The 9,538-nt window shown below is 43.9% G+C and overlaps 1 protein-coding gene across 1 annotated transcript; it reads right to left on the bottom strand.

Moving 5' to 3' along the window:
- Nucleotides 1–947: 947 nt before the first annotated feature.
- BHLHE41 (basic helix-loop-helix family member e41) lies at nucleotides 948–6,832 on the bottom strand. Its single transcript, XM_037915347.2, has 5 exons — nucleotides 5,403–6,832; nucleotides 5,060–5,123; nucleotides 4,693–4,800; nucleotides 4,268–4,379; nucleotides 948–3,858 (listed from the first exon to the last, which is right to left on the bottom strand). The coding sequence occupies exons 1-5, from the start codon at nucleotides 5,462–5,464 to the stop codon at nucleotides 2,843–2,845; spliced, it is 1,362 nt and encodes a 453-aa protein (XP_037771275.1). The 5' UTR covers nucleotides 5,465–6,832; the 3' UTR covers nucleotides 948–2,842.
- Between the last annotated feature and the right edge of the window lie 2,706 nt (nucleotides 6,833–9,538).

The following is a 9,538-nucleotide window of genomic DNA, read 5'->3' as shown; positions in this document are numbered from 1 at the left end:
ATTAATTGCTTCATCTAGCTGTCTATAGTGAATTAGTTTAGCTTAGGTTTACTATAAAACTATGTAGACTTACTTGCTTGTAATACCATCTGAGTTGTTTAAAAAAACATGTTACCTGAATTCTTTATTTTATTCCCTTATTTCTAAGGGAGATTGAAATTAACATGCCCTGCCCACCCCACCCCCCCTTTTTTTTTTTTTTTTGAAAATTTGCTACTTTATTTGTACTCCAGCTTGATCCAATGTCAGTGCAGCAATGAAAACACCTTGATTGTTAATTGGTACTGAAGAACCAGTAGAGGGAGCACAAAACATTGTTTTTATATTTATATCTTACATAAACTCTCCCTACCTTTTAAAAAATTATTTTCTCAGGAACAGGATGATGAAATTTTAAAAGGAAAAAGCTCCAAATCTCATCAATATTAAAACTGTCAAAGTCTTTAGAGGAATATTTTCCCATACTGTAAATTACTTGATTGTGTCCCTATAAAATTGGGCTTTTTACAGTATTTCCAGTTTCAGATATACATGATTTCCCCAACATTTATGAAACTAATGTCATCAACCTGTCATAAAAAATCTGATAATTAAAGTCTGATAATTGTGGACAATTACTAAAGATGTACAGTATCTATAGTGTGAATTATGTTACATTTTATCATTTTAAAATGTAGAATGAATATACTGCAAAAAAGTATAGAACAATTTAAAATATAATTAGAAATGTGTGTGCATGCACGCTTTATGCAGTGCAATGTACACACTATAAAATACAATTAATTAAACTCAGTCAAAGGAAAGTAAGCAAATGCAAAACCATCTTTAAAATATTCAAAGACAAAATAAATTGCTATCTACATTCACACAACTAGACATTTTTAAGGTTTGCTATACATCCATTATGCCGTATTAATGTAGAAATTTTTAATTACTAGACAAACCCATGTTGTGTATTAAAGCTTTTATTCCTTAGTAAGACTTTTTTAAAATCACAAAATAGTGTGTAAATATTTAGATAATAGAATTTGTGGAGTGCTGGAAAATACTGAATTATAAAGATTGATTTCTAATATATCACATACTAAACTGTTCTAAAACAGCTGTTTTCTTGCAGACAGTATTTATTTTTTAAATAATTTAAGACAGCATAAGCTTGAACCAAGCATAAGCATTGTAACAAAAGTGCAACTTTTTTCAGCAAATCCTCCCCAAAAGATATTTAACTCAAAATATCATTAACACATTTTCTCCCTACAAAAATAGCATGTCAGACATCATTAATTGGATGTATTAACAACTATTTACATACAGCCATTCTGCAGGCTAGTAAGATTTTTTTGTAACGTTGTTTAAACACAGCGTTTGAGGCAAACAGTAGCAACAGCAGCAGCAAATGCAATCAAACTGACTAACAGACCCAGGATACTTATTCACTCCATCAGACAGTTGTGTCTCACCTCTTACATAACATTCAAGTGAGATTTCTCACAGTGCTACCTTGGCAACAAACTAAAAATATCTAGGCAAGGTCTTGTTTTAAGCCTTATTAATAAAGCTTTATCTGTGTGATTATCTGGCATCTGTACAGTCTCCAGAAAGGGAAATCACGATATTTGGAGACAGAAGGACTGCATGGGACCTTATCCCATATCTTCTAAGCATTTCCAATTAAAAACTGAGATGTTTAATAATTTCCTCCAGTTTTTAATTTGGGATAAAATTAGTTCAGGGTTGTCAGTTATTTATTTTGTTTTTTTAGTTCAGTGCAGAAATGCTTGTTTTATAAAGCAAGGTTATTAAAACTCAAGAAAATACTGAAATTAAATAAGGACAGGGTGGAAACAAATGCACTTGCCATACCTCTATACCTTAGCTAAGAAGAAATCGTAGCATGGGCCTGATCCTCTATTCCTTGCGCATCCAAAACTCTGACTGAAGCCAGTAGCAACTCTGGGTACTCAAAGCACTGAAGGACTGGGCTCAACATCAATTCATTCATGGTCCATTTCTCAATAAAGTGCAAACGTATGTACCTAAAACTCACCCTCTCTTTCTGTCCCCTCTCCCCCATTCTGACAATGAACCAATCCAAGTCTCTTTAAACAAGTGCAAATAACTAAGTGGAACATAGAGATACTACAGAAAAACATTTCAAAATAAGGTGCGACGTTTACTTTAGAGAAAAGCGTATCCTTACTATTTTTTCTTTTTTGTTTTTAAACATATTTATGCATTTATAAAGCCAAACATTAAAAAAATACTGAGTAGCAAATTTAATCCTCAATTCTCAAGCAGTGGCAGAGGCCTCTAAAGTTAAGCATCTCCACCCTACTTTGAGTCAGATACTGTATGATCTTCATTTGCTTCTATATATTATTATTAATACACTTAGTCTGTGGCTCCCAGGGCAACTTTTTTTGCCTACCCACTTTCAGATGTCACTGACACTTTTGGGTCAGAAACTGAATCTGACCCTCTGGCTTACAAAACGTTTGATTTGAAGCCTGTTTCTATTTGCTCCCTTTCGGTAAATGTGGAGACAATTTGTGATTCTCTGTGAAACACAGAAATGCAAAGGATCTTTTACAGCAGCAGAGTTGGGTGGGGGTGGGGGTGGGGGTGGGGGTGGGGGAAGAAACGCAGCAGGAGAGAACACCAAAGAAATGAAACAACCACAACAGAAACATCGTGCAGACCTATTACACTTTCCCCATAAAAACCACAACGTGGGTGGGTGGGTTGTTTCTGATTGTTGCTGTTCTTATTTATTAGGGTGGGATCCTTCTTCCTCCCTACTCGGGAGCATGGGTGGGCTGACTCCTATGTCCTGCAGCCCAGTTCAGGGGCTTTCCTTTCCGGGCTGCAGAAGATCTTCCGGGGAGGGAAGGTCACTGTCCAGGCTGGGCCCGGTCTCGCAGGCGGCAGCGAAGAGATGGGGCAGGTGCTGCCCAGGGGAGACCAGGTCAAGGGGCAGAAGGGCCGAGGCGGCGGCGGCGTTCGCTTTATCAGCCGGCGCCAGCCCCGAGGACAGGCAGGGGAAGGCGGCGGCGGCGGCGGCCTGGGCCGGTATTCCGGAGTAGAGCAAAGGGATGGGGGCGGCGGCCTGGTACAGATATTTCTCCAGGTTGCTCTTGTCCAGCAGGGGCTGCATGTAGGCCGCGGCCGCGGAGGGGGAGATGAAGTAGAAGGGCAGGCAAAGGGGGGCGGCGGCGGCGGCTGGCTGGCCAAAAGCAGCCGCGCCCCCGCCAAAGGCCATGAGGGAGCTGAGCAGGGCGGCGTCGGGTCTCAGCAGGGCGGCCGCTGCCTGGTGATCCGGGCTCAGCCCGGCGGCGGCGGCGGCGGCGGCAGCAGGGAGGGTGGCGCTGCTGCTGCAATCCAGCCTCAGCCTTTTGGGCGCTGGGGCCTCGTCCCCGGCCGGCTCCTGTTTGATCGTCAGGCCGGGCAGCCCCGCCGCCTGGCCTTTCTCTCGATCCGGCCGGCCCTCGCTCTCCCCCCCATAGCCGCTATCCGTGTCGGTGTCGTTCTCCCCGCCGAGCTCCACGGGCGGGTGAGTCCGCTGGATGACCGGGACGCAGTTAGTCTGAGCCTCCAGCTTTTGCCCAGTGCGATCTTGTGCACAGGAGGAGGAGGAGGATCCTTTGCTCACGGGGACCTGTGGAGTCAACAGCTGGGGGCTGGGTAAGAACTGAGTGGAAACCGCGTGCAGATGGTTTACGAGCTGGGCACATCTCTGCTCTCTGGGAGTCCAGCTCTCAAACCTGGAGAGGTATTGCAAGACTTCTTTGGCGCACGTTTGAAATCCCGAATGGAAAGCATCCAGATCGCACTGAATGGGGGACTTCATAGACCGCTCCCCTGTGATGGAGAATATGGGAGGGGGAATGCAAAGAAAAGTCAGCATAAAACCAGCTGCTATCACAGGCATGGGGAGTCCCTGCTATTGGGCTTGTCCTTTTTAGTCAAACCAAAGGTAACTTCAGTGATTTCTTAGGGAAGCCTTTCAATCCAGGCTACTTTTCCTCATGGGGCACAAATGCCTATATTTGCTGGGAGTTAACATGGCAATTTGGCTGGTGACATCTCAGTGGACGTCAGCATTTTGGCCAGATAATACACTAAGCATTTTATTATATTCCTTTCAAAGCACATGAAAAAAAAATCAAAGGACTGCCCCTATGAATTATAGTACATTAGGAGAGCTCTAATTTAACAACCATATCTCCTGAGTATATTTATGTGCTGGCATCTTCTGAAACTGACTTACCATTCTGTAAAGCAATTATATTCTGATGCTGTTGCTCCGTTAAGGCTGTTAAAGCTTTCAAGTGTTTCAAAGTTAATTCCAAAACTACAGCTTTCTCCAGATGCCCCAATGTCTGAAAAGTAGGGGGGAAAGGGGACACTTGGTTACTAACACAATACAATTGCCCATTATATTCTGTGTCCATAACTTCAGGAACCTCCCTTTGAAAGGAGTTTTATATTTAAAGCTTCTGGTTTTACATAAGCATGTTAGAAATGATTGCTGCTTTAAACTGAACCACATATACATACACCTCTGTAGAAAACCTTTACCATCCAACACAAGTCATACTTTTTCAGCTCTACAGTTCCTGTCCTTAAATTTTTAAGATAATCACAAAGAACATATTGTATAATGCTTCAGACAATGAAATATATATACCTTACCGTCAATTTCAGATGCTCAGGCAATAAATCTTTTAGCTGAGCAATGCATTCATTAATCCTGTCTCGCCTCTTCTTTTCTATCAATCTATGTGGCAGTTTGTATGTTTCCTAATTAGTAAAATCAGGAAAAGCCAAATGTTACATTCACTTAATATGACAATCAAAACAAAACCAATTGTCCACATGTAGTGCAAATTGCAAGGCATGTATAGCCTTCCCTTATATGCTTGTTATCCGGTAGTTATCAGGGGAAGTTAAAAGGGAAGAAACTCGGATGCGGTTATGGGTAAAGCTATGCTATAAAAATCAATGAACCCCAATTAAGTATTTAGGCAGGTCATGAAGAGCTTCAGAAACTTATTCTTACCTTACTCTCATCTCTTTTCATGCCTCTTTTGGGTTTGCACAAATACAAGGATGGATAGTCCAGTCTACAAAAATGAAAGAGAGATCCAATGGTAGTATGTCAGTGAGCTACCTATCACTTTCATAAGTGGGAATATATACATACAGAAAGAGAAAAAACATAAAATAAGATATGCATATAATATTGTACAGCTCCAAAGATAGTCCCCGACTGCAAAAAAGGAAGTAAGAATCAGACATCATTTAAGAATGACCTATCTTTTCAGTGCTTTCTATCAGTTTCTTAAGAAAAAACAAAACACTAGTGATAAGAGACAGAAAGATATATTGCACTGGCTCCTTACCCTATAAAATCCACATGTTCTAGCAACTGCCTGTCTTGCAAACGAGGGATTCCTTCATCCATGTTTGACAACAGCTGATTTTTTGTTGTTGCTTTTGATTGAATCTGTGGGATGCTGAGAGTCTTTGGAGATCTTTGAGCAAAACTGTGCACATGCAGCCTCTGTCTCTCTTGTGCACTAGGGAAAGTGTGAAGCAGTTTGTCTCCCTCCCCTCTCTCTCTCTCTCTCTCTCCCTCTCCCACTCATACACTCACAGTCACACACTGTGCTGGTAGTTTGCACTCACTGATCAGTGTTTGGCCACAGGGCACGCGCGTCGCCAGCCAGACCAGCACCCAGCTCACGTGCGGAACGTACCACACAAACTCCAGACTAGGGGTTTGGGTGGGAGGGAAAGGAGGCGGGGACAGTTGATCCAGGCGACCGGAAAAGAAAAACAACTTTGTCCAGCTATTCATCTTCCAAATGGCAATGCAGTCTGCTGAGGTTTCCTCCTGTAAGGAAGTAAACGCAGCACTCCTGATCATGGTGCATTTAGTGTCTGGGGGTTGGTTGCTCTTCAGTCGAGCCAGTTTATGAACGGAGGGGTGGGAGAGATTTCACATATAGCATAAAGGATGCTAGATTTAAAAGCGGAGGCAACGTGGTGGTCCTGTGCAAAAAGCAAAACGCGTTGGGAGGAAAAATCGTAGTGGGGGAGACCTTAGTCTGACAACATGCAATTTGCAAATCAGCTGTCTGGAAAGTGATTAAAATGGTGCGTTCAAAAATGTCCTTTTATTCCTGAGCTACACTGAGATCTGCCAAGTCCCATTTAGGGAATTTAAAGTTTCTCTGGTGCAGAGAGATTATGTTGCCTGTTTATTTCAATGAGTCATTTATAATCCGGAGGGTTTTTGTTTAATCTGTCTCGTGCAAGTGATCCTAAACGGCCTGTAACTCTTACTATTGCCCTTTAGAAAGAACCCTATTTGAGGCTACCGATTACAGCGAGTTGATGTCTATAGGTGCAAATCAGGAGCGTGCTCTAGTGTTGTTATGACGGTCACGCACTGCATCGCTGTCGTAAAGGAGTTGTCAGGAGAGAGGGTGACATTGGGAGAGGAGTTACGCTGAAGAGAAATGTAATATTAATCGCTCCCCTGTGAACGTCCATTGCTCTGTGCGTCTGGTGGTACGTGCCTCTCCTGTCCTCCCCCCCTCCCCTCTCCCAACACACACACACTTTCTCTTAGTCTGATAATGAATCCTGGATGTGTGCGCATAGCCCACGTTTACTACCACTGGCACCTAAAAACCCTCCTCCGTAATCCTGCCTCAGACGGGTACGCGCACAGGGCTAGCAACGTGATCCGACCTGCCGCTGCCACATCACAGCGGTGAGAGCCCTCGCTCTGGAGCTGCTGCTGCAGCCGCTGCCCTGGGAGAAATGCAAACGCAGCTGCGGAAGCAGGAGTATTTACCTGCTCCCCAGAGCGAGCCCAATGGAAATGACTCAGTGCGAGTCAAAGGATAGGTGGGAGGAATCTGCGATGCGAGGGACTCCTGCTGCTTGTGGGAACAGCAACCAACCACGGCTGCTAAAACAGCATTATATACTGTCTCCCCACTGATTCCCTGCGGAAATTAGATTGCAAATGAAAATGACCGTAAAGCAGGGGTTGTGTTAAATATACATACACGGGGATGGAGAATAAGAAAGATCTGGGCTCTGGTGGGGTGTTAAGAGCTCCTGCTGGAAGTTAGCAAACGCAGGGGCAGGTTTATTTATTTTCTCCCAGTGGAGCCCAATGGACATCACACACTGTAAATGGCAGTAAATGAGGAGATGTACATATGGATGTCAGTGTTGCCAGCCTTCACAATTTTCTGGGGAATCTCTGGATATTTGGGGTTTTTCTTAAAGCCCCGGCTCCTGGAGGCATGTGATTACAATGAGAATCTCACCTTTATTTTAAAAATGACTAAACTTCTAGCTCTCATAATTGCAAGGAAACGCTGGAAAATGTAAACACTAACAGCTCAAGAACGAGACAGCAAATTAAAAAACTCTATATTCATTAAAAGAAAAGGCGTACTTGTGGCACCTTAGCGACTAACCAATTTATTTGAGCATAAGCTTTCGTGAGCTACAGCTCACTTCATCGGATGCATAAGCTCACGAAAGCTTATGCTCAAATAAATTGGTTAGTCTCTAAGGTGCCACTAGTACTCCTTTTCTTTTTGCGAATACAGACTAACACGGCTGTTACTCTGAAACCTGTCTATATTCATTATATTTTTTAAAATCTCATGATTTTTAAAGGCATTCTTGTGATTTTGGGAAACTGATTCATGATTTTGGTATGCTTGGCACTGTTACATATACAGTACATGAAGTGTGAATGAGGCTTTAGGAGTGGAAAGGGCTGTAGTGGGGTGTTAGGAGCTCCCAGAGGTGGTGCTAGCCCATTGGGGGCCCTAAGCAGGAATATTTTGGGGGACCTCCCCCACGCACAACACACACATGACCCATTATTGGTATGCTTAGGGCCTTAAGCAATTGCTTAGTCTGCTTATGCCTAGCACCGGCTCTGGGAATTCCTGCTACTAGTGAGAAAAGTAAACGCTGCTGCAGGGGCAGGATTGTTTAATTTCTTCCCAGTGATCCTGATGGAAATTACGTATCGTCAGTGAAAGTCAATCAGGAGATACACCACGTGTAAGGCCCTACCAAATACAAGGCCATGAAAAACGCATCACGGACGGTGAAATCTGATGTCCCCCCATGAAATCTGGTCTTTTGTGTGTTTTTACCCTATACTATACAGATTTCACAGGGGAGGTCCTGACCCAAAAGGGAGTTGCAGGGGTCACAAGGTTATTTTAGGGCCCCAGGGGTGGGGGGGTGTGGCGGTATTGCCACCCTTACTTCTGCGCTGCCTTCAGAGCTGGGTGTACAGAGAGCGGCGGCTGTTGGCCGGGCGCCCAGCTCTGAAGGCAGTGCCCCACCCACAGCAGCGCAGAAGTAAGGGTGTCAATACCACACCAGGCCACCTTACTTCTGCACTGCTGCCTGCAGAGCTGGGCAGCCGGAGAGTGGCGGCTGCTGACTGAGGTCCCAGCTCTGCAGGCAGCAGCGCAGAAGTAAGGGTGGCAATACCATACCATGTCATCCTTACTGCTGCGTTGCTGCTAGTGGTGACTCTGCCTTCAGCGCGGCCACCGCTCTCCAGCTGCCCAGTGCTGAAGGCAGAGCCACCACCAGCAGCAACGCAGAAGTAAGGGAAGCAGTACCACAACCCCGCCCCCCCCCATTACTTTATGGCTCCCCCCCCCCACAGCTCCTTTTTAGGGTCAAGACCCCTACAATTACAACACCATGAAATTTCAGATTTAAATAGCCGAAATCATGAAATTTACTATTTTTAAAATGGTATGACCATGAAATTGATCAAAATGGACCGTGAATTTGGTAGGGCCCTAACCATGTGTGTATACATTGAACTGTGCTTTGGTGTAGCAAAAGGAGTTATGAAGCTCTAATGCAGTGGTTCTCAACCCATGGCTTGTGGGCCGCTTGCAACCCAATCAGCATATAGCTGCAGCCCATGTGACATCCTCAGGGCCATACAGGTAGTATATATATTGTGTGGATGCAGCCCACATAACACATAGAGAGCTGCATATGTGGCCCACAATGGTAGATAGGTTGAGAACCACTGCATGTTGACAGCACTTGCTGCTAGGGAGAAAAGAAAATTATTGGGTAGGCTAGATTGTACACCTTCTTCCCAGAGTGAGTTCAGTGTAAATTACACATTGCAAGTGAAAATTGTCTGGCTATTGGCATGTGACAATGGTACATGCTTACATAGTTGTTTCCTTCTAGTACTGAACAAGGAACTTCATTAGAATAAGGAAACAATATATTCCGTCAAACTCTCCTGTGTATCTCTCTGCTTCATTTTAGAGCTTCTGCCTAGAATCAGTCCCGGACCCTTCTGCCTGGCTTCCTACTAAAGTTTTAAAGAACTAGTACACTAATCATCACTGATAATAGGGAGATGGGCCCATTAGAAATTCAACAGATAAGAGATAAGAGAAAGAGAGATGTGTCTGCCTCTATCATCTATTACCATCTACATATACATGTG

Source organism: Chelonia mydas, chromosome 1 (assembly GCF_015237465.2).
Source record: "Chelonia mydas isolate rCheMyd1 chromosome 1, rCheMyd1.pri.v2, whole genome shotgun sequence".
Lineage (NCBI taxonomy): Eukaryota > Metazoa > Chordata > Testudines > Cheloniidae > Chelonia > Chelonia mydas.
The sequence above is the reverse complement of the archived record's forward strand: the minus strand, read 5'-3'. Positions and strand labels throughout refer to the sequence as shown.